Source organism: Mustela erminea, chromosome 10 (assembly GCF_009829155.1).
Source record: "Mustela erminea isolate mMusErm1 chromosome 10, mMusErm1.Pri, whole genome shotgun sequence".
Lineage (NCBI taxonomy): Eukaryota > Metazoa > Chordata > Mammalia > Carnivora > Mustelidae > Mustela > Mustela erminea.
Genome location: NC_045623.1, coordinates 73,951,030 through 73,974,516, shown reverse-complemented (window position 1 = coordinate 73,974,516; position 23,487 = coordinate 73,951,030). Strand labels below are relative to the sequence as shown.

At 37.5% G+C, this 23,487-nt stretch overlaps 1 protein-coding gene across 9 annotated transcripts in view; it reads left to right on the top strand.

Annotated features, from left to right (window-relative positions):
- Positions 1-23,487, top strand: part of MAST2 (microtubule associated serine/threonine kinase 2) — a 208,289-nt gene that overhangs the window by 44,089 nt on the left and 140,713 nt on the right. The window contains exon 1 of one of the 9 annotated variants that reach the window (XM_032361581.1): positions 13,297-13,523. The exons of 7 other annotated variants lie outside the window; for them this stretch is intronic. In XM_032361581.1, coding sequence (XP_032217472.1) covers positions 13,485-13,523 — 39 coding nt within the window. In that variant the 5' untranslated portion in view covers positions 13,297-13,484. Of the gene's footprint in view, positions 1-13,296; positions 13,524-23,487 lie in introns of those variants that run through there. One more of the 9 variants, XM_032361584.1, reaches the window with a different exon arrangement.

Here is a 23,487-nt window from a genome sequence, read left to right as displayed (position 1 = left end):
GGAACAGAATATAAAGTCCAGAAATAGGTAAATGTGCCAAAGTAATTAAGTAGGAAAAATAATAGTCTTTTCAGCAAATGTTGCTGGAGCAGTTTACATGGGGAAAAAAAAAAAAACTTTGACCTTTGCCTCATGTTATATACAAAAATTAACTTGAAATGGATAAGATAATAAAACATGTATAAGAAAACACAAGAGAAAGTCTCTGATTTTGGGTGAGGTAAATATGTCTTAGAGTACAAAAGGTGGCACAAGTCATAAGAGGGAAAAAAATCTGACTATAAATAATTTTTGCTGTTGAGTATTAATTTTTAATGGGATAGAGACAAAATGAAGTGCATTTACAATAAGGTGAAATGGAGAGTGACATGTAACACTGTTAAGGTGAAATGGAGAGTAACATGTAACATTGTTAAGCCATCAAAGAGATAATTGGTTTTGTTTGAATTTTCAAAAAATATCCCTACCTCCTTTGGAGATACAAATCCAGAAATCATGATAAGTAATACTTGTGAGTAACTCCTATGGGCTTACCCATTAATTCTACTCTTTTTACTCCTACTCAGGAATATATATTTGAATGAAATGTTTGTGAATGCTTTCTACTTTACAAAGGAAGTAAATACTAGCTAAAGCTGTAGGCCTATACTCTATGTTCTTATCCTGCCACTTAGTAATCATATAAACCTAGGGAAGTCACTGAACTTTAATCATCTGTGTTCTCATCTTTGAAATCAAGATAATTATAGGGCTTTCTCATAGAGTTGTTAGGATAGAGTGAGACAATCTATGTAAAATAACATAGTGCCAGATTTGTCATAAGTATGAACTAAATGTTACTCTTTATTTGCATGCCTTTAGGTACCTTAAATAGTAATAGAAGCAGTTATTTATAATATAGGTTATACTCATGGGAAACTGCTGGATTAGATAGAAGAGAATCAAGAAATAAGAATGAATTCATTTATAACTTTGAGGGTTAGATTGTGGTAACTTTAATTGAAATTGGGTATGTAGGAAAAGGAACAAGCTGGGAGAGGAAATTAATGAGTCTGATTCTTAGCATACTGATGATGGGTCATATGGTATAGATACCCATTTATTTATTTTATTTATTGGAAAGATTTTATTAATTCCTTTGAGAGAGAGAGATGGAGATAGTGAGAGAGATAGCGCAGCACAAATGAGGAAGAGAGGGAGAAACTGGCTCCCCACCTAGCAGGGAGCTCGATGGCCGCCAGATCCTAGGACTCTGGGATCAAGACCTGAGCTGAAGGCAGATGCTTAGCCTACCGAGCCACGAGGCACCCCTAGGTATGCTTTTATAAATAATTTATTGAGATGAAATTCACGTAAGTGTAGCCATTTTAAAGTGAACAGTTAGTGAATATTTAGTACATTCACAGTGTTGTGCAACCACCACCTCTGTTCATTTGTAAAACATTTCTGTCACTCCTAAGTTTACCCCTTATTCGTTAAGCACTTCTCTTTCCCCTTCCACTCAGCCTCTGGCAACCGTCAGTGTGCGCTCTGTCTCTATGGATTTATCTGTTCTGGATATTCCCTATAAATGGAATCCTACCCCATGTAACCCTTGTGTTTGACTTCTTTGGCTTAACATGATGTTTGGATGGTCTGCCCATATTCTAACATATATTAGTACTTCATTTTTTTGGTGACTGAATACTTTCCCATTGTATGTATTTTTTTTTTTAAGATTTTATTTATTTATTTGACAGAGAGAGATCATAAGTAGGCAGAGAGGCAGGCAGAGAGAGAGAGGGGAGGAAGCAGGCTCCCTGCTGAGCAGAGAGCCCGATGCGGGACTCGATCCCAGGACCCTGAGATCATGACCTGAGCCGAAGGCAGCGGCTTAACCCACTGAGCCACCCAGGCGCCCTGTATTTTTTTTTTTAAGATTTTATTTATTTATTAGACAGACAGAGATCACAAGTAGTCAGAGAAGCAGGCAGGGAGAGAGGAGGAAGCAGGCTCCCCACTGAGCGGAGAGCCTGATGACGGGCTTGATCCCAGGACCCTGAGACCATGACCTGAGCCAAAGGCTTAACCCACTGAGCCACCCAGGCACCCCCCCCGCCATTGTATGTATTTAACACTGTTTATCCATTCATCTGTTGATGGACATTTGGAATGTTTCTGCCTTTTAGCTGTTGTGAATAATGCTGCTGTGAACATGTATGTATGTATACATGTTTGAGTACCTGTTTTCAATTCTTTGGGGTTTAAATCTAGGGGGTGGAAATTGAGGGGTTGTATGATAATTCTATCTTTAACTTGTTAAGAAATTGGGATACTGTTGCTATACCATTTTATATCATCACCAGCAATGTGCAAGGATTCCAGTTTCTCTACACAGTTGCCAACACTTATTTTCCATTTAAAAACATCGTTATTTTTTATTATACTATCTTGGTGGATATGAAGTGGTATCTCATTTGATTTGCATTTCCCTGATGACTAATGATGTTGAGCATCTTTTTTTAATGTGCTTTTTTAATCATTTACATGTATTTTTAGGAGAAATGTCTATTCAAGTACTCTGCCTGTTTAAAAATTTTGTTGTTGTTGAATTGTAAGAGTTCTTTATATATTCTGGATACTAGATCCTTATCAGATGTTGATTTGCAAATATTTCCTCCCATTCTGTATTTTCTTTTCACTTTCTTAATAGTATCTTTTGATGTATAAAATTTAAAAATTTTGGTGAAGTCTAATTTATTTTTTTCTTTTTTTGCTCGTGCTTTTAGTCTCCCATCTTAAGAATACATTGCCAGATCCTGGGTCATGAAAATAATACTCCTATGCTTTCTCCTAAGAGTTTTATGGTTTTATCTTGATATTTACTTCCATTTTGAGTTAGTTTTTGTATATGGTGTGAAATAGAGGGGTGCAGTTTTATTTTTTTGAATGCGGATATCCACTTGTTAGATAACCTTTTAAGAGTTAGAAATAAACACCTAGAGTAAAGTAGATCAGTTTTAGAGCTATAGATAGGGATTTAGAAGCTGTGGGTTAAATCATGCAAAAGAGTACAGAGAACAAAAAGGAAGATAGGAGAGCACGAAAAATTTATATGTGAAAGGGCAAAATAGTGAAGTATTCAACTTAGTAAGATTTATAGGAGTTTAGATCATTCACTGTCCATTTGAGAATTGCTGTCTTTTGCAGTCTTAGTTTCTTCTTTTTTGTAAGAGGAACATGTTTCTAATGCCACCTAGTGTCTTTTTAAAGTACGAGGGTAATATTTCATAAGAGATTTGATATTAAAAATTGAGAGATTTTCATAAGTTGAATAGGACATTAGCAGCTTGGTTGCTTGTTCTCATGAACATCTTTAAGAAAGAAGCAAAAGAACAGACCAGTTATTTTCCTGAACAAATTCAGAGCTGAATTTTAACTTGGATTTGCTAAACAAATCCAAACTTGGATTTATCATATCTTCTGCAATAATTTGTAAATTATTAGAGAATTTAAGGTATATAACCTTAAAAAATAGTGGGCTTCATGTTTTTAAAAGACATTTAAAATTAAAAAATATTTTTTTTTACTTAAACTGGTTGATTAGAACTATTGAAAGACCTCTTGTTGAATTTGTTGAGGTTTAGAATACATGACGGAATGTTTTTACAAGTGTTTCATAAAATATCACGTATGTAAAAAAATGGTATTGTTAAACTACCAGTTAAAAGCTATAGGTTTTGTTCTGTTTTTGTTTTAAATCTTGTACAGAAAGTCTTTTAAATGTATTATTAATGTCATGTACTGCTATCATAGGTGTATTTAAGAATGCTGAGGAAAGATTGAGAAGATGTTGGATATTGGTACATTATTCTTTCATGTGGATAGGGTAGGATTATTGGAGATATTTGAGTTGGGGTAGAAAAGTAATGATCTTTACTAGACCCTAAACTTTGGTTCCTTTACATATATTATCCTTTATTTTCTCAGGAACATTGTGAGGTCATCTTATTTCATAGGTGAGGAAATTCAGTCTTGGAGAGGTATGTTCGTTTGTCCATTTATTCCACAAATATTTGTGAAGTACCTGCTATGTATCAACACTATACTAGGTGCCTGGAATAAAACACTGAACAGAACAGTTAAATACTTTGCTGTAGGACATTAAGTGAATGTTAGAGCAGGCATTCAAGACAAGTTCTGACTCTGAAGTCTATTTTAAGACTTGTAAGTAAATGGAGGGGAAAGTCTTTGGCAGGTTGGATTATTTGAATTGCATTCCTCTACCCTGAATTGATTGATTGATTGATTGATTGATGTATTTATTTGACAGAGAGAGAGTGAAAAAAGGAATATAAGCAGGGGGAGTGGGAGAGGGAGAAGCAGACTTCCTGCTGAGCAGGGAGCCGATATGGGACTAGATCCCAGAACTCTGGGATCATAACCTGAGCCTAAGGCAGATGCTTAACACTGAGCCACCCAGGCGCCCCTCACCTGGATTTACTGATTTTCTGTTTGGATATTGAAGACTTTGATCAGGATTACATATAGGAAGAATTTGGTTTTGATTACGTAATATTTTCTATGAATAGAAAGGATTTTCTGTTCTTTAGAATAGGCAAGTAAAGAGAAGAATACATTTAATTATATTCCACATATTAGGGTCCTGGCAGCAAACAGAACAGGCAAATTATGACATTTTAATAAAGGGATATGGGTGGGGTATACTGAAATGGCAACAAACGTATAGTACCTTCTGCTTAATAGCAAGTCCTGAATCCTGAAAGGGTGAGGGTGAGGGGAGGAACTGATTCTTGGAACTTGGGAGTTAGAGGGGCTATTTATGTAGAAGGTGACCTGATAATTGGCATAACTTGTGGTAGTGGGATGCAGCCAGCCTAACTTGACCCTCTAGGAACCACCTTAGGAAAATAAATTGCCCCCTAATTTCTCTGTTTATCCTCTTTTCTTTCTCTGACCTTTTGTTGGTGCTACCTGTTGGCTGAATCCAACTGGACAGAGCAGGGCAAGGGAACCTTCTGATATAGTTCATAATAAGCCTACATTTTGGGGTACAGAGGATGATCTGGAGGGGCAAATGGAGATATCAAGTTTTGAACTTATTCAATTGTAATCAAGTACATTGCAAGTTTTGAAAATTGACCTTATACATAGTTTTGATTATGAATTACTTTATGTTAAATTATATCACAGATCAGGAAGTTTTCAGCTGTTATTTCGTCAAATACTTTTTTTTTCTCCTTCTCTCTTCTTCTGGAATTGCTGTAATGTGAGTTATTGGTGCTTGATGGTGTTGCTGAGTTCCCTTAGTCTGTTGTAATTTTTATTATTCCTTTTTCTCTCGTTCAGTTTGATTGCTTTCTATTACTCTGTCCTCCAGGTCACTTGTCCAGTCTTCACTTTTTATAGTCTACTGTTATTCCCTCTAGGGTATTTTTAATATCACTTACGGAGTTCTTCATCTCTAACTGGTTCTTTGTTACGTTTTCTATCTAGTTTGGGTCTCACTGAGGTCCTTCACTCTTTTCTCAAATGCCATGAGTATCTTTGTGGCCATTACTTTAAATTTTCTATCAGGCACATTACTTACCTCTGTTTTGCTTAGGTCTCCTGCTGTGATTTTGTCATCTTCTTTGACTTGGGACTTGTTCTTCTGTCTCCTCATTTTGTCAGCTACATCTCTTGCTCTTTTAAGTAGTCATCTTGTAAGTAGTCAAGAAGAGGTCCTGTAGTGCCCTGCAGTGCCCTGCAGTGCTGTGTCTGTTGTTCACCAGAACCTGGTGCTTCAGAGATGTCTCCTCCTACATGTGATGTGTGCACCTTACTGTTGTGGTTGAGCCACATTTACCTTCAATCTGGTCATCTGTAACGGCTCTCTTTTCCTATCGTGAGCAGGGTTTGGTCCCTGTGTTGTTAGTGGGCCACTCTGGGGCCACCTTGGGCTTGAGTTGATTCAGACCAGAGATCCAGTAGCACTGAATTTCAGGGTGGTCTCCCTGTGTTGCCCCCCGAGAAGCTTTTGTTGATAGGTGGGGCCTGCACTCAGACCAGCTGTCTGTGTCTTCTCCCTTTCTACCATCTTCCAGGTGGCTCTTCTCTACATTTAGCTGGGAAGAGTCTGTTCTGCCAGGCCTTGGGTCATTTCCTGGACTTTTTACACTGATGTGGATGTTATCCAGGTATATCCATGAGAAGAGGTGAGCCTAAGATCTTCCTGCATCATCTTTCCAAGTTTTGTAGTTTTACATTTAAATCCATGATGGCTTTTGAATTAATTTTCACATATGGTATAGTATAGTTCAAAGTTCATCTGTTTGTGTCTTGTCTTACCTGTGGATGTTCCCTTGCTCCTGTACAGGTAATTGAAAGGTCTATACTTTCTCCATTGCATTACTTTTACACTTACATGTCAAAAATAAACTGGGCATATTTGTGTGGGTTCTATTGGTCTATGAGACCATCCTTAAATCTTAGCATTCGTTAGAGTGATTCCTTATACTTTATTCTTCTATTTCAAAATTGTTTTAGCTATCTAATGCTTTTTCATGTAAAATTTAGAATAAAAGTTTGTTTCTACCTATAAGAAGTCTTGCGGGTATTTTGATAGAGGTTTGATTAAACATATTTGCCTTAATATATTAGAATAGCTTTTTCATCAATATATTCAATATCTTAAATATCAAATTTGCATGAAAAATCCTCACATTTCTGTCCCCTTACCTTCTTTATTTTCTTTATTATGTTTATCATGTTCTAACATACTGTATATTTGATATACTCATTGACTTGTTTAATGTCTGCCTATACCCACTTGAATGTAAGCTTCAAGAAGTCAGAAATTTTAATCTTTTTTTTTGAGAGAGAGAATGGGAGCGAGCAAGCAGGGGTGCTGACAGAGGGAGAGAGAGAAAATCCCAAGCAGAATCCACGGCCAGTGTGGAGCCTGACACGGGGTTCGATCCCATGGCCCCCCGAGATCATGACCTGAGCTGAAATCAAGAATTAGACGCTCAGTTGACTGAGCCACCAAGCACTCTTTATCTTTTTAAATTAACAGTTTTATCTCTACTACCTAGAATAATGCCTGATACATAGAGGATACTTAATTTTTATTCTACAAATAAAAATACTTCCCAAAGAAAATGATTTCCTGTGAGGTTTCATGAAGAATCTTAACTGTAAAAATATGTGAATTCTAAAATAGGGGATATCAGATAATCAGTTGTCTTTTTACCCTAGGGAGCATATTTTTCCTCAATAAAAAGCCTACCTATTTTGAAGGAATTTTACTTGACTGACTGAGTTTCCATGTAACCAACAATAAAGAAGACTCTTTTGTTGAACCTGTCATGAACCATAGAAGCTCCAGGTTCTGTGCTTTGTGCTATGTGCAGTGTCACAGGCAGAGGCTGTGGTGGGTCTAGTGAGAAAATCTCTGAGACTGCCTTTAGGGCTTAGGTTTAGTAGCAAATTGACTTTTCTCATTGTGCGTACATTGGCATGTTTACCATGTAAAGCTCCTTATAGCTTTCCATATTGAGGTAGTTACAAGATATTCCCTTTCTGATAAAAGAAAGAATGGTAATTTATGTTGAGAACATATGTAGATGCAAAGTAGTCTAAGAATTTATGTATTCAACTTTATTTAGGCAGATAACTTAGTTTTAACCTAGTTGTTGCTAAATAGTCTTTCTCTTTTTTAAGAGTTTATTTATTTGACAGACAGAGATCACAAGTAGGCAGAGAGAGTGAGAGGGAAGCAGGCTCCCTGCTGAGTAGAGAGCCTAATGCGGGGCTGCATCCCAGGACCCTGAGATCATGACCTGAGCCGAAGGCAGAGGCTTTAACCCACTGAGCCACCCAGGCGCCCCTTAAGATTTTATTTTTAAGTAAACCCTACACTCAGTGTGCAGTGTGGGGCTCAAACTTCTAATCCTGAGATCAAGGGTCGCATGTTCTACCAGCCACGTATACCTCCAATAGTCCTTTAAAAAAAAAAAATTATTTATTTGAGAAAGGGAGAGAGTGAGAGAGTGTGCACATTTGAGGGGAGGGGCAGAGGGAAAGAATCTCCAAACTCTACACTGAGACCTCCCAATCCTGAGATCATGACCTGAATTGAAACCAAGAATTGGTTTCACCAATTTTGAACCACCCAGGCGCCCCTCTGTCTTATTAACACCAAATTAATGTAGAATAATTGATGAAGATGTTCTCATCTTTTCTAGGCTAACCAACCCTTCACCATCTGTTCTATTTAGTTAAATATGCATGTTCTAGCAGAAACACGTTCCTACATATAATTTCTATGCATGTTGCATTCCCTTTGTGGGTCCTAGATTTATTCAATTATGAATTAAAGGGGTTTCAGTTAAATTAATACATCCATTTATAAATCAAATTTATTTGCAGCAGAATTCAATGTGAACTACTAGGGTAATTTTTCTTAGCAGTCCTTAGGTCTAAACCCTTCTTTTCCTCGATGCTGTATTTACCAATCTTCTAATTATTTCTCCCTTCATGTTAGATACTGTCATTAGGCATAAAGCTCCCAACTCCTGCTATTATCTTCATTATCTTTATATTCAGCAACCATGTGGACTCTATTAATATTCCTGCATCATAGTTGCTGGACCTTATCATCATTACTTCTAGTCTACCTGTATACTCTCTTTGGGACTGTAGTTTGTGCATTGTCATACCACTGAAATGTTCGCCTTCTAAAATCATAATGCTGGATAGCCTTCTCACTACAGCCTGGTAGATTTCAGCTTATTCATATGCTTATTATTATTATTTTTTAAAAGATTTATTTATTTATTTGACAGACAGAGATCACAAGTAGGCAGAGAGGCAGAGAGAGAGGGGGAAGCAGGCTCCCCGCTGAGCACAGAGCCTGACGCGGGGCCGATCCCAGGACCCTGAGATCCTGACCTGAGCTGAAGGCAGAGGCTTTAACCCACTGAGCCACCCAGGCACCTCTCATATGCTTATTCTTAAAGCATACCAGTTCTTAGGCTTATCTGTATCTCCATTAGATTCTTCTGATTTCTTCCTGTTCTTTCATCCTTACTTTCCTCCCTTTTTAGCTTTGATTCCATGGTCCATTAACTAACTCTTTAGTCAATGTCATAAAACTTTTTTTTTTTTTTTAAAGATTTTATTTATTTATTTGACAGAGAGAAATCACAAGTAGACAGAGAGGCAGGCAGAGAGAGAGAGGGGGAAGCAGGCTCCCCTTGAGCAGAGAGCCTGATGCGGGACTCGATCCCAGGACCCTGAGATCATGACCTGAGCCGAAGGCCGCGGCTTAACCCACTGAGCCACCCAGGCGCCCCTGTCATAAAACTTTTGTCCCATTTTTTTGTCTGTCAGTCTGGTAAATCAGTCTGGTAAAACTTTTGTCTTTGTGTCACTGTAGTCTACTGAAAAAAGCCACATATGGAACGGATTGGTGGCCCTATAAAATTATGATGGGTAGGGCGCCTGGGTGGCTCAGTGGGTTGAGCCGCTGCCTTCGGCTCGGGTCATGATCTCAGGGTCCTGGGATCGAGGCCCGCATCGGGCTCTCTGCTCAGCAGGGAGCCTGCTTCCCTCTCTCTCTCTCTCTGCCTGCCTCTCCATCTACTTGTGATTTCTCTCTGTCAAATAAATAAATAAAATCTTTAAAAATAAAAAAAAAAAAGAAAAAAAAATTATGATGGGTAATGTCAGTCAGTCCTCAGCATTGCTCACCAGTCCTATCTTTTTCTTTAATTAACTCATCATCTTGTTCTCTACATTATCTTCAGATTTCCTGGCTCTTCTCAAATCTCCAACCTCTTTGCTCTCTGCTGATTTCCTTCTTTATTTTGCAGAGAAAATAACTCTAATTTGGAAACTTCTTTAGCTTCTTTACTAGTAAGATTACAGATATTTTGTTGTCTGTACCTGCTTTTTATAATGTTAGAGTGGAAGAAGTATTCCTTCTATTTCTGTTTATGCTCTGAAAACCATCCATTCCTCCTCCTCCTTCTTCTTCTTCTTCTTCTTCTTCTTCTTCTTCTTCTTCTTCTTTTTTAAGAAAATTGGCTGTCAAAGGATAGAAAAGAATTAAATGGAAGCTGGAAATGCTGTCTAGATTCTCTGTTTTTATTTCCTCATCTCCTACTTAATCTGTAACCCACTGCAATTGGGCTTCTGCTCCTATTACACATTTACCCCGAAACTGTTTTTACAAAGGGCACCACTGACTTTCATGTCAATTCAAGGGTGTTCTTGGGCCTTCTGGCAGCATTTGTTATTGTCAGCCTTCCCTGAACAGTCTTTTCTTGGCTTCCTTAATAGCATTTTATTTTCTCTCATTTCTCTGGTTTTTCTTCTGTCTCCTGCAATTTAATCAGTACTTAATCAATATTAATATTAAAAAGTAAGGGTTTCTTAGGTTAGAGAGAAGAATGCAAAATTTGTATGAAAATTCACTTCTTTTTTTTTTAGTGGGTTATTTTAGAGAGAGAGAGCATGAGCAGGAATGGCAGAGGGAGAAGGAGAGAGAATCTCAAGCGGACTCCATGCTGAGTGCAGAGCCCAACTTGGGGCTCTATCGCATGACCCTGAGATTGTTACCTGAGCCGAAACCAAGAGTCAGATGCCTAATTGACTGTGCCACGCAGGCACCCTAGAACACGAAACTTTAAAGGAACCAGGTTGTGGAAGGAAATTTGCACAGAGCACACTCACTTTTGTCATTAGATATAGTGAAAAAAGTTAAGAGTCATTGATATATGTTATTTAAATTATTCTTTTAACAGTCTTATAAGGTAGATGACTGCATTTCTTTGCAACCACAAAGGATGCGAGATGGAGAAGGATGGTTGTTTCAGGAAACTGTGTTTTTTTCTTTCTTATTGGAAGGCTCAGGTTACAGTAAGGTAGTGGAGATACAATTTATTGTTTCAGTGTTCTGGGGTGCCTTGAATGCCAAGAGGAGTTTTTTTTTTTTAACTGAATTTTTTAGATAGTACGGACTGGTTGAGGATTTTTAAGCTGTGTACGGGAAAGGGAGACTATCATGGCCAAGGGCTGATAATCTGTAACACTAGTTTCAGTGACCAGATTGACACTTCTACTGGAAGCCTTTTTGGACTTGTCCTGATGTAATGAACTGAGCCCTCAGTGACCTTCCTTTTTTAGCACTTTGTCTTATCTCTGATAGAATTTCTTACGCTGTATCATAATTATTTGCTTCTATTTGACTTCCCCATTGGATTTGAGATCTTCTGGAGCAGAATTGTAGTTCATGAGTAGTGTTAATCTTGGTAATCTTTCCCCATGCCTATCTCAGTGCTTATTTAGCATAATAGATGATTCCTGAATTAGTAAATGAATAAAGAGTTTGAATTTTGAATTTCTGATCTGAACAGTTTATCAGACTGCACCATTTATATTTCTCAGGAGATGAATTAGAGACCTATTCCAACCTTGTCTCTGCTGATACATGTTTTATTTAGTTAATAATATCTACTTTGATAGAGAAATTCTATGGCTTTAAAAGCCTGTAACTTTGCAGAAGCTCACATAGGGGATAGTATACCCTATGCAAATCAGCTGTCTGTTCAGGTCTTGTGTTTGTTTTCCCCATAGACATAATCCAGCCGTTAGTGGTTTAAAGCAGCAGATGGAAAGAGTCCATGGAAATGTGGATTTATTAGCTCTCACAACGAAAGACCACACTGGTTGTCTAAGGATTAGAAATTTGTTGCTGAATGAAAGGGAGATGAATCCTGCTTTCTGTGCTATTTTCAGCAGTATGGCTAGTTCTTGTTCTTACAGTCAGTTTTAAGAAGACCAGAAAAAGATTTTGTAAATAAACTTTCTTTTAAGCCCCAGACTAATGGTACAGCTGCCATAATTATACGAGCGGCAGCTTTTCTTTTCTCCTTGTTGAGTGCAAACTGAATCAGTCTTATGGTTATTGCTATATTTACTCTAAGGAGTAAAATATATATAGTCTCTAAGGAGACCATAACAGCCTGCTTCATATATGCTATATATACCTTTATATATACTTTTATATGTATACTCTCTATACTATTGAGAATATAACAATGGTTTATATATACCTTTACTTGTCAAATTAGGAAATTTGGATCACTATCTCCTGCAGTCCTTTGGGGAGTGAATAATTTGTATAGTATGTCCTATAGTTTGAAGAACAAATGATTACAAATTGGTAAATAATGTTTTAACCCTCCTCCTAAAAATATAGTGCTGCCTTTGCTAACAGTTTTTTTTTGTGTGTGTGTGTGACTTAATTGGAAACACCACCAGTTTGCTTCATGTTTCCCCTGTGTTTACTAAGATTCAGGAAATTAGTATAAAATTGGAACGTTTAAAACATTGCTTATAGGGTGTTTAATAAAATCATACCATGTGAGCTAACCTTTCACTATATATATATATTTTAAGAGTATATATATGTATATGTATTTCTAATATAAATTAAGACACTAGAAGCATCTTTAAACTTGGCTGAAGTCTTGAAAATGGCAGCCAGTGACCAAAGAAATGATTCCAAGATCATTAAAGCCTGAGTAAAACTAGACTTTTTCATGCTGTGCCCTTTGAGAAGTCTGATGGAATGGGGAGCTTTTCCTGTGACAGTACTATCAGCAGTGAATAGATGAATGAATTCGTCCATGCTCAGAACTCACCACACGTGTACTAGCCCCTTCCAGGACATAAAAGAGCAGGGAAACCGACCTTAGCAGTGATCTAAGCTCCTGAAGAAAGAGGCTTTCTTGACTGCCCTAGAAGTGAAGACCAGCGTATCTAGAGATAAAGAAACAAAAGAGCTTGTGACAGTATCGAAAGAATCTGACATTTGCTTTGTCTATACAAAGGATGAAAGGAATTTTGCCGACTTAGTCAGAACAATAACTGGTTTTACATCAGCCTCAGCCTAAAAACAGGCGTCAGAATAATATGTTTTTCTTTGTATTTCTGAAGAATTGTTATCTTTTTAAAAACGTAAGTGAAGTGGTTTTGTTTTTGGAAAGGAAAACGTGACATGGATTTTAAAAGCTCAGTAGCTGCAGGTGGAGACTCTCTTGTTTGCCTGCCAAACCTTTTTAATAAGCAATGAAGTCAGGAAATCAAAGATTGGATTTTTTCTGGGACCTTTATCCTTTTCTTGGTTCTTCAAATATTTTAACCAAAGGAGTATGCCTGGAAAAGAAAAACAAATATGAATTATTTTCCTCTATTTTGGTGGTGATTCAGATGAGATCTGTCTGTACTGCTGTGAAGAAAGACGTGGCTCTGATGTGAGGCAGAGACTTGTCTACTCATACTGGACTGAGAACTGATTAGTGGAGTGGTGGTTAGTGGGCACAGCATGGAGAAAGGGATTGTTTGTCTCTTTACCCAGCAGTAAGCAAGTAGGTAGGCACTAGTAGTTGACTGTCTGGGGAGTGGCTTTTTTGTGTGTGTGTCTGGTATCTGTTATGGATGATTCCAGTATTCTGCGAAGGAGAGGGTTACAGGTGAGTAACAGAAAGCCTTTTTACTGATCTTCTTCCTCTTAGTGTCTTTTGAAAATGATTCTAAATGGATTGCTTCAATTTTATTTAATTCATTTGAAGCAAGGTAGAATGCCTCTGAGTTCCTCTTTATTCCATCATGTATAGTTATAATTAGAGAAATTGTCCAAGACCCTTCTACTTTGATAAAAAAAAATGCTGCTTGTGCTTACTTACAATATATTGAATGAGTGGTGCAATTAAATCAGACCTTTGTAGCATGCAAGTCTAATTTTTTATATTAGATATTACTGTTGAGAGATTGTTAACAGTCAACATGTTCTTCTCTTGACCACTGTGCCTGCTTTCCCACCCCCCTCCTTAATTAAGTCACATGTATAATATATATTTGACTCTACACATAGTTTTAGGAACTTTTTTAAAATTACGACTTTGCATACGTATGTACACACATACAAAATAGTCATATATGATAGCCAGATATCTGACACCTGTTTTCGAAGTCTTGGGTAATTTGGCACATGAAGAGGTAAGTAAGGTATAATAATGAAAGGAAAATGGAGAGACTGTAGATAGCATTCAACTGAGTTTCAGTGAATGTCCTTAGCACTAAGAGAAGACATACCACATTTCTTTTAAAATTTATGATCAATTTTTTCATCCTTTGTAAAGTAGATCAGCCTGTCTTGGTCTTATTAATAAAGAACGAGCCAGTTTCCTTTAGTCCAACATTGAATGTGTTTAAGGACTGACCCAGTGAAGGTTTCAGAATAAAACACTGAATTCAACAAACAACCTGTGCAGTTCTCCTCATGAAATGTAGCTATTTCTCCTGTTTTTATTTTGACATTTGTAAAGCACTTTTTTTTTTAATGTACAAAGCAACTTGGGTCTTTTGAATGATCATAAATTAACGTTATTTTGGTTTCTCTAAAGTGTTCAGAAGGAAAATATACAGGATTGGTAAAATTTAGGTGGATTATGATATTTGTAGTTATTATTATTTATCTTTTTTATTAATGGCATTGTGAGCATACAAAGCATCCTGGAAGCACTTGCTGAATCTTCAGCATTTTTTCAGTATGACTGGCCTTTAAAAGTCAATGCCTTATTTTAATTTCTCCTATTAGTGCAGTTGCTTTGATGAGATCTGTCATTTGATTTCTTGGGGGTATTTTAAGAAGTATTTATAAAGTACTCAGAAGACCTCTCATAAATCGTGATGTGTGTTCAAGTAGCTGTTGATAGAAAATGGCTGGCATATTTAATTGCATTGCATATTTATATCATTATTTAACTTTTTAGTTCCCCGGATTCTGAAAGGGAATCCTATTTGTTGAGTAGGGAATATTTTCAATTATTGTGTCTGCTTTGTGTTGACTCAGTCATTTTCTCTCTAGTGACTGAGTCAGTCTCCAGTATCCGCTCACTCTGTTTCCTAATGCCCTTCTTCCTGAGTCTTTGTTTCTATCTAGCGGGAACTCCAAATTCCAGACTACATACACTGGAGGGTGTTTTCTTACAGCCACCTCTTTCCCCACAAGTATTTTTCATTACTTTAACAGTTCATTCTCCAAAAGACTGCATTGGAACATTCTGAAATAGAAATAATATTTGAAAAGCAGCAGTTTAGATTATTTGTTTTAAACAGGTAAGTTATAATGTAAAACTTCAAAAGTTAGTTTTAGATTTGTGTATAGAAACACAAAAAAGTGAAAATGTATCCAGTGGTACAAGTAATTTACTGGATAACCTCAGATTAGAAGATAAAAATCCAAATGAATCTGTGAGCCTTACTAACTGCGTTTTGATAAATAATTTAGAGTTCCTAAAAGTTTTCTAGAAAACCAGTGAAGATACAGCCCTGCTTTGATCTTTCTGGCTTTCTTTCCCAGGGAGGTGGCAGTGTGACAAATGGTGCATTTATTGTGTGCCTGTTTTGTGCCCTTCATTATTAGGCTGTACATTATCTCCTTCAGTCATCAAGATGTTGATGACAAGTAGGTTTTATCTACCTTTTCAGGTGCAGTTAATTTTAAAGAAGGAACAGAAGATTGGTTCAAATTATAGTTCTGCCACATTTTAGTCATAATAACCATGGTTAAATTTTGAAAAACTCTTACTGCCTCCCATTCTGTATTCCACTGTAGAGGCAAGATGATCTTTTTTTTTTTTTTTTAAGATTTATTGATTTATTTTATTTTTTTATTTTTATTTTTTTTTTTGAGAGAGAGCACAAGCAGGGGAGAGGGTCTGAGGGAGAAGCAGGCTCCCACAGAACAGGGGAGCCCACTGCAGGGCTCGATCCCAGGACCATGACTTGAGCCAAAAGCAGACACTCAGCCAACTGAGCCACGCAGGCACCCCAGAGGCAAGAAGATCTAATGATTTGTTGGAGGTAATAGCAGTGGAGGTAGTGGGAGATTTTTCTGACTGGCCATTTTTTCAGCTCTGTAAAGCTTAGTAACTTCCTCAAGGACAAACAACTTCTAAGTGGACAGGCTAGGTGTATAGGTCTGTATACTCGATCTGAAAGTGACAGAAAACTCGACTCTGACTGATTTAAATACTTAAAAAAAAAGATATTGACTTGAATATGGATATCCAGAAGTTGGATGGGTTTCAGAGTTGGGTAATCTAGGGACCTAGTGTCTTGCTCTGCTTCTCTGCTCTGGGTATTCTCAAGCTGGCTTCCTACTTATTAGAGAAAGGGCTCTAGTGGTTTCAGCCTGCACATTCACACATTATAGCATCCTTTGGTCCTTTTAGACATCTGGGAGATTATGTGGCAGCATCTTTCCCTTAGACTAAAGGAGACTATCCTGTGTAGGAACTGACATTGTCTTGTTTGAAGAGCAGTTCAGGTTTGGGTCTTTGGGTCAGCTTTCATACTATTGCTACTTTTGAGGTTAAAGTTCCTTGTGGATGAAAGAAGATGCTTTTATATTTGCTTTATTTCTCAATCATCTTTATGGGAGAGGATTTTATTTTAACTTTGAAAGGTCAGCTGTTTAGTTACCATAAATACATTTTTATTATCAACTCTTTTACTTTCATGATTTCTACATATTTGCCTAGAAGGCAAATACAGTGATTGGGTCTCATTGTATAGAGAGAGCGAGCCCCATTTCCTAGGTTCTAAGTTAAGAATATTTGTTGTGCTGGTAAAGTTATTGCCCTCGGGTGAAGACCATGTAATGTTTCTTCCACCACTTTTGTGCTTTTGATGTTCAAAAATGAGAGTACTTAAAAGTGCCATTGTTAGGGGCATTTAATTATTTTGGAGAACATACGACAACATAATGCATACTGGGAAGAAGCATTGTTGACAAAGCTTTCTTGGAATTTTTTTAAATTTTGAAAATTATGAACTGTCGTAATTAGTTATGATCCTCATATGAAAGTAATTCAGTTTAGATTTGTAGTCCTTAAAAGCAAAATCTTCAAGTACCAGCTAGATTTCAAACATTCCTTTTCCTCTTTAAAGTTACTTCACTTTTAAAAAGATGATGACATATGGACAAAAATGTTAACATAGTGATTTCCTTCTGATTTAAAAAAAATTTTTTTTTAAAAGATTTTATTTATTTGACAGACAGAGATCACAAATAGGCAGAGGCAGGCAGAGAGAGAGGAGGAAGCAGGCTCCCTGCTGAGCAGAGAGCCTGATGTGGGCTTGATCCCAGGACCCTTGGATCATGACCTGAACTGAAGGCAGAGGCTTTAACCCACTGAGCCACCCAGGCGCCCCTTCTTCTGATTTTTTTTTTATTCCCTTTTGTGGGAAGTTGAAATAAAAGTAGAGAAACTGCAATTTATACTCATCAGTCCTTAGTACTACTAAATATTTTCATCATGCCAGTAAACTAAATGACTTTGAAAATTGAATGATTTATCTTATTTGTGTACCTTCTCTTTTTTTTTTCTCTGCCGTATATATTCCTATTCTGTGTTGTAGCCTCAACAGACTACTGTCTTTTATTGGAAGGGATTTATATTTAACATATTCAGGTTCTCTGACATTTTTCATTCCTGAGTGTCGTTTTCCTCCTCTATCAACCTCCTGGTCATCTTCCCCATGTCCCATCTAATTTTCAAATTCTTACTGTCATCATGATTAACTTCAGGATCTATGCAGAGAAGGATAATTGGGCCAGCCTCAGACCTTTAGAGATCCTCTTCTTCCTGGATTTTATTTTAATGGTACATTTTCCCTAAATAGGATGTATTTTGTCCATGGAGTTGTTTCATTTAGAAATCTAAGAGTAATCTAACGTTACATCCCCTTATCATCTCTGAATTAAATTCCTGCATTCTCTTCTGTAAGTCAGGATCACAGATTTGTAGGTCTGTGAACCACTTCCAATGGAAGTGGTTTTTTTGGAGCCACCTTTAGAGATGTAAAGAAAAATTGATGAATATAGTCCCTATGGATCCTTCCTTTGTTTTGTATTTTGCTGCTTCATATATTTACTCTGTTTCTTCATTTCTTTTATTTATTTATTTAAGTAGAGAGGGAGAGAAGGTGTGGTGAGGGGCAGAAAGAATCTTTTTTTAAAAGATTTTATTTATTTGACAGAGAGAGAGAGAGTGCATGCAGGGGAGCAGCAGTAGGAGAGGGAGAAGCATGCTCCCCATTGAGCAGGGAGCCCGATTCAGGGCTCCATCCTAGAACCCTAGGATCTTGAACTGAGCCGAAATCAGGAGCTGGACACTGAACCGACTGAGCCTTATAAATGACCGACAGACCCAGGGGTGTCTGTGGTCATTTATAAGGCTCACATCTTTTTACTTAATAGCTCTGAAATTGTGGTATGTTTTGATGGTGTGTTTTACTTTAATTGGCAGTTATTTTAGTTTTGCTTTAAAAAAATTTTTTTTAAAGAGTTTATTTATTTGACAGAGAGAGAGAGACAGTGGGAGAGGGAACACAAGCATGGGTAGTGGGAGAGGGAGAAGCAGGCTTCCCGTGGAGCAGGGAGCCCGATTCGGGGCTCAATTCCGGAACCCTGGGATCATGACCCGAGCTGAAGGCAGAGGCTTAACAACTGAGCGACCCAGGCGTGTCCCCCACCATTTTTTTTTTTTAACTGATACCTGAAATAATGTCATCTCTTGGAGTAATAGTTTTTCAGATTTTAGGAAATACATTCCTTTACTGGCCCGTGGAAGTATTTGAGTTTGCAACATTTATGTTTCACCCTGAGAATGTCTACTTTTATTTCAGCTCTCTTCTTTTTCTTTTTTCTAATGTCTTGAACATTTCTGGTCCCTTGATTCTTTGCCCTTTTTTTTGCTTTTCTTTTAATAAGCTGGTACCCATTTGATGTGTCCTTTCTGTATCTTTTGAGAACATGGTGGTGTTTCTCCATTAATTTATTTGATATGTATTTATAAATTTTGTATTGCATAACCACTTGAATTTTGGTGCTAAACTCAACTCAGGCATAATGTATGATTCGGATTTTTAAATGGAATGGATTTAATTTAAGCTTCCTATTTCATCTTTAGGTAGTTTTGGTAAGGTTTATAGGATATATTTATAGGAGTTTGTCCATTTTGTCTGTTTATTGAGGAAAAAAATTGATATTATTTGCTTTTTAAGAAAAATCCCTGTTGATGGATGGAACTAGAGGGTATTATGCTAAATAAAATAAGTCAATCAGAGAAAGACAGTTATTCAAATGATCCTACTGATATGTGGAATTTAAGAAATAAGACAGAGGGTCATAGGGGAAGAGAGGAAAAAATTAAACAAGACATAACCAGAGAGGGAGACAAACCATAAGAGACTCTTAAACAAAGGAAACAAATGGAGGCTTGCTGGAGGGGAGAGTGGTGGGGGGATGGGGCAACTAGGAGATGGACATTAAGGAGGGTACATGATGTAATGAGCATTGGGTGTTTTTAAAGACTGATGAATCAGACCCTCACCCCTGAAACAAATGATACATTATATGTTAATTGAATTTAAATAAAAAACAGAAATCTCTGTTGAGTCTGTTCTTATGTCCCTCTTTGTGTCTCTTTTATTTTTTTTTAAAGGTTTATTTATTTGAGAAAGATTGAGAATTTATGCATGTGCCAGTGCAGGAGTTGGGGCAGGGACAGAGGGAGAGGGAAAGAATCGCAAGCAGACTCTTTGCTGAGCATGGAGTCCAATGCTGGACTCAGGGGTTGAACTCATGACTCTGAGATCAAGACCTGACCTGAGATCAGCTGAGCACCCAGGTGTCCCAAGTTCTGTTAGTTTTTTTTTAAGCCACCTATCACTTTATTTCAAACTTTCTATGTCATTTTGCTTTTGGATTATCTGCAAATGGCATGCAGTAGGTCCCCCACCCCCGTCTGTCAAATAAATAAATAAAATCTTTAAAAAAAAAAAATGTCTCTTTTATGTCTTTGTCCTTAAAAGATTGTATGGGTACCCAACCTTATGTTGATTGTCTTTCTTTTTTTTTTTTTTTTTTAAGATTTATTTATTTATTTATTTGACAGACAGAGATTATAAGTAGACAGAGAGGCAGTCGGAGAGAGGAGGAAGCAGGCTCCCTGCTGAGCAGAGAGCCTGATGCGGGACTCGATCCCAGGACCCTGAGATCATTACCTGAGCCAAAGGCAGCGGCTTAACCCACTGAGCCACCCAGGCGCCCCCCCCCTTTAAAAATATTTATTTTTATTTTATTTTATTTTTTAAATATTTTATTTATTTGACAGAGATCACAAGTAGGCAGAGAGGCAGGCAGATTGAGAGAGGAAAGGAAGCAGGCTCCGTGCTGAGCAGAGAGCCCGATGTGGGGCTCCATCCCAGGACCCTGAGACCATGACCTGAGCCGAAGGCAGAGGCTTTAACCCACTGAGCCACCCAGGAGCCCCTGGTTGTCATTTTCTCTCAAACTTTGTGCATATTACTCAGCTATTTTTTGGTTTCCATCATTGCTATTGAGAGATATGCTGCCACTGTAATTGTCTTTCCTTTATAGTTTATGGATCTTAGTCTCTGGTTCTTAAGATTTTTTTTTTTGTTTTTGGTGTTTTTCAGTATTACTATCATTTACCTGGTCTGGATTTAAAAAAAATTAAGCCCACTTGAGTATATTATGCTTCTTATATATGTGTATTCATTTCATATTACCAATTTTGGAAATTTTTTAGCCACCATATCTTCAAATTTTGTAACTTCTTTACTTTTTGCTTTCTGGGACTCAAATTAGACATATATTGAATAAAATTGCTAGACACAAAAGAGTATAGACTTTATATTGGATTTAAGAAAATGCCAAAACAACAAAAGTGATCTATAAAAGTTAGAAGTGAAGATGATGGTTTCCATGGGGAGTGTAGGTAGTGACTGAAAGCAGGGGCACAAGGATATTTCTGGGTTGATGTTGATGCTCATTTTTTTTTAAAACCCTGCTATTGGCTACACTACTGTTTTCATTTTGTGAAAATTTGAGTTGTATGCTTATGTGTACTTTTCTGTATTTATATTGTTTTTCATTAAGTAGTTAAAAAATATTTGTTGTCTTCTTTCATCCAGTGGGATACTGAAGTACAGGATGTTAATTGTCATCAGCATTGGAGTCTGAGTGGGCCCTAGAATGTTGTTCTCTACTCCTACCCTCACCCCAAGCAGTGTTATTTATGTTAGTCACACTGTATTGTTTTATTTATAAGTTCTATAAAGAGCTATCTAGTCATTCAGTGGTGAGAATGCCATTTTTTCCCCCTTGATTTTAAGATTTTATTTATTTATTTGACAGACAGAGGTCACAAATAGGCAGAGAGACAGACAGAGAGAGAGGAGGGAAGCAGGCTCCCCCCTGAGCTGAGAGCCCGATGTGGGGCTCGATCCCAGGACCCCGGGACCATGACCTGAGCCGAAGGCAGAGGCTTTAACCCACTGAGCCACCCAGGCACCCCAACCCTTGATTTTATATGTTGGTTGAGGTGTTGTCTCCGAAACCGAACCCTCAAACTCTACTCTCTGTGGAGTGGAAGGTTGAGTTATATGTTTCTTGAAGCCTGTTAATTTCCTTCTCTAGGAAGAGTGCTGCTATTGCAGTGGAAGATGAATGGGTGAATGAATGAATATGAGTGAGAATTCAACTAGAAACTGTGAGGGAGGCTCAGAAAGGGAGCTGCCTGAGGCAGAGAGATAGCTTTGACCCACCAGTCTTCTCCATGCTGGTGAACTATTGATGTAAAGGACAAATACCAGTCTTGTGACTCTTGGCTTGCATATTTACTTGTGGGGGTAGCAGTTATTGCTTTTGGACACTTGGCCTTTGTCTTTTCTTTGGAAATATTTTATGGGTTTAGTCATTGTGAATTATGAGTAATGCACGTAGACTGTGATTCCCCATGTGAGCAGCGCCATCTCATTTTGTAAGTAATACCTTTGGAAATTTGTTTTGTGGACAAGTGAAAGGAAGTGAATGGTTATTTTCCTAGAATTTAGTATATACAGCTTTCTTTGCTGCTTTAGTTCAAGAAAATATGGGAATATCATCTTCAGCAGATAGTATCAAACTATATTAGTTTCAGGGAACCAAAATAGTGTAATAAAATTTTAGAGACTTTAAACAATATATCCTTGAGTTTGGGGGATAGAGTTAGTTTTTGGAGAATAGTGCCTTATCCATTAGCTTTACAGTCTTGGTGCAGGTGGTCAAATTAGGAAAATGTAACTCTTGTTTCTAAGTTACTAATGATACTTCAGGCTGTCAAACCTTAAGCTTTTCTTGGCATTTTTTTTTTTAAACTTTATTTACTTTTACTTTATTTTTAGAGAAGTTGTAAGTTTACAACAAAAATGAGAGGAAGGGACAGAGATTTCCCACATATCCTCTAGACCCCACACATACACAGTTTCTGCCATTATCACTATCACTCACGAGAGTGATATATTTTCCCCCCCAAGAATGAACCTTAAATCGACACATTATTATCACCCAAAGTCCACAGATTAATGTAGTGTTCACTCTTAGTGTTGTGCGTCCTATGGGTTTGGACAAATGTACAATGACATACATCCCTTGTTAGAATATCATATGAGCTATGGTGAGTACTGTGAAGTGTGTAAACCTGGTGATTCGCAGACCTGTACCCCTGGGGCTAATAATGCATCATATGTTAATAAAAAAAATAAAAAAAGAATATCATATGAGGGTTTCTGTTGCCCCACATCACCAGTATTTTTTGTTGCCAACATTCCAAATTTGGGGTGTTTTTATAGAACTTGTATAGTGCTATCTCATTATTTTAATTTGCATTTCCCTGATTACATATGATGCAGAGCATCTTTTCATTTGAAAGCTTTGTTTTTAAATGTATTTTTTAAAAAGATTTATTTATTTACTTCAGAGAGAGAGAGAGTTGTGGTGGGGTGGGGGGTGCAGGGGGAGAGAGAGAGAATCCTGAGCAGAGTCTGTTCTGAGTGTGGAGCTCTACGTGGGCTCGAGTTCATGACCTGAAATCATGACCTGAGCCAAAACCAAGAGTCAGTAGCTTAACTGACTGCCCCACCAGGGATGCCTAGGTGGCTCAGTTGGTTAAGTGCTTCTGCTTTCAGCCGGTTCATAATTTAGGGTCCTGGGGTTGAGCCTGAGTCAGTCTCCTTGATCAGCGGGGAACCTGCTTCTCCCTCTCCCTCTGCTGCTCCCTCTGTTTGTGCTCTCTCTCCCTCTCCCTGACAAATAAAAAAATTAAATTCTTTAATTAAAACAAAACAAAAATCTGACTGCAGCACCCAGGTGCCCATTAAATGCATTTTTGTATTCTAACCTTGGGCTAACTTTGTGAGATAGGCAAAGTAGTAGGTTTTTGTTTTTTGCGAAGTAGTTATTTTTAAAAAAATTATTTGTTTGAGAGAGAAAAAGAGCATGTGTGTGCAAGCCAGGGGAGGGCAGCGGGAGAATAGAGAGAATCCCAGGTGGACTCTGTGGAGCTCAAAGCCCCTTGTAGT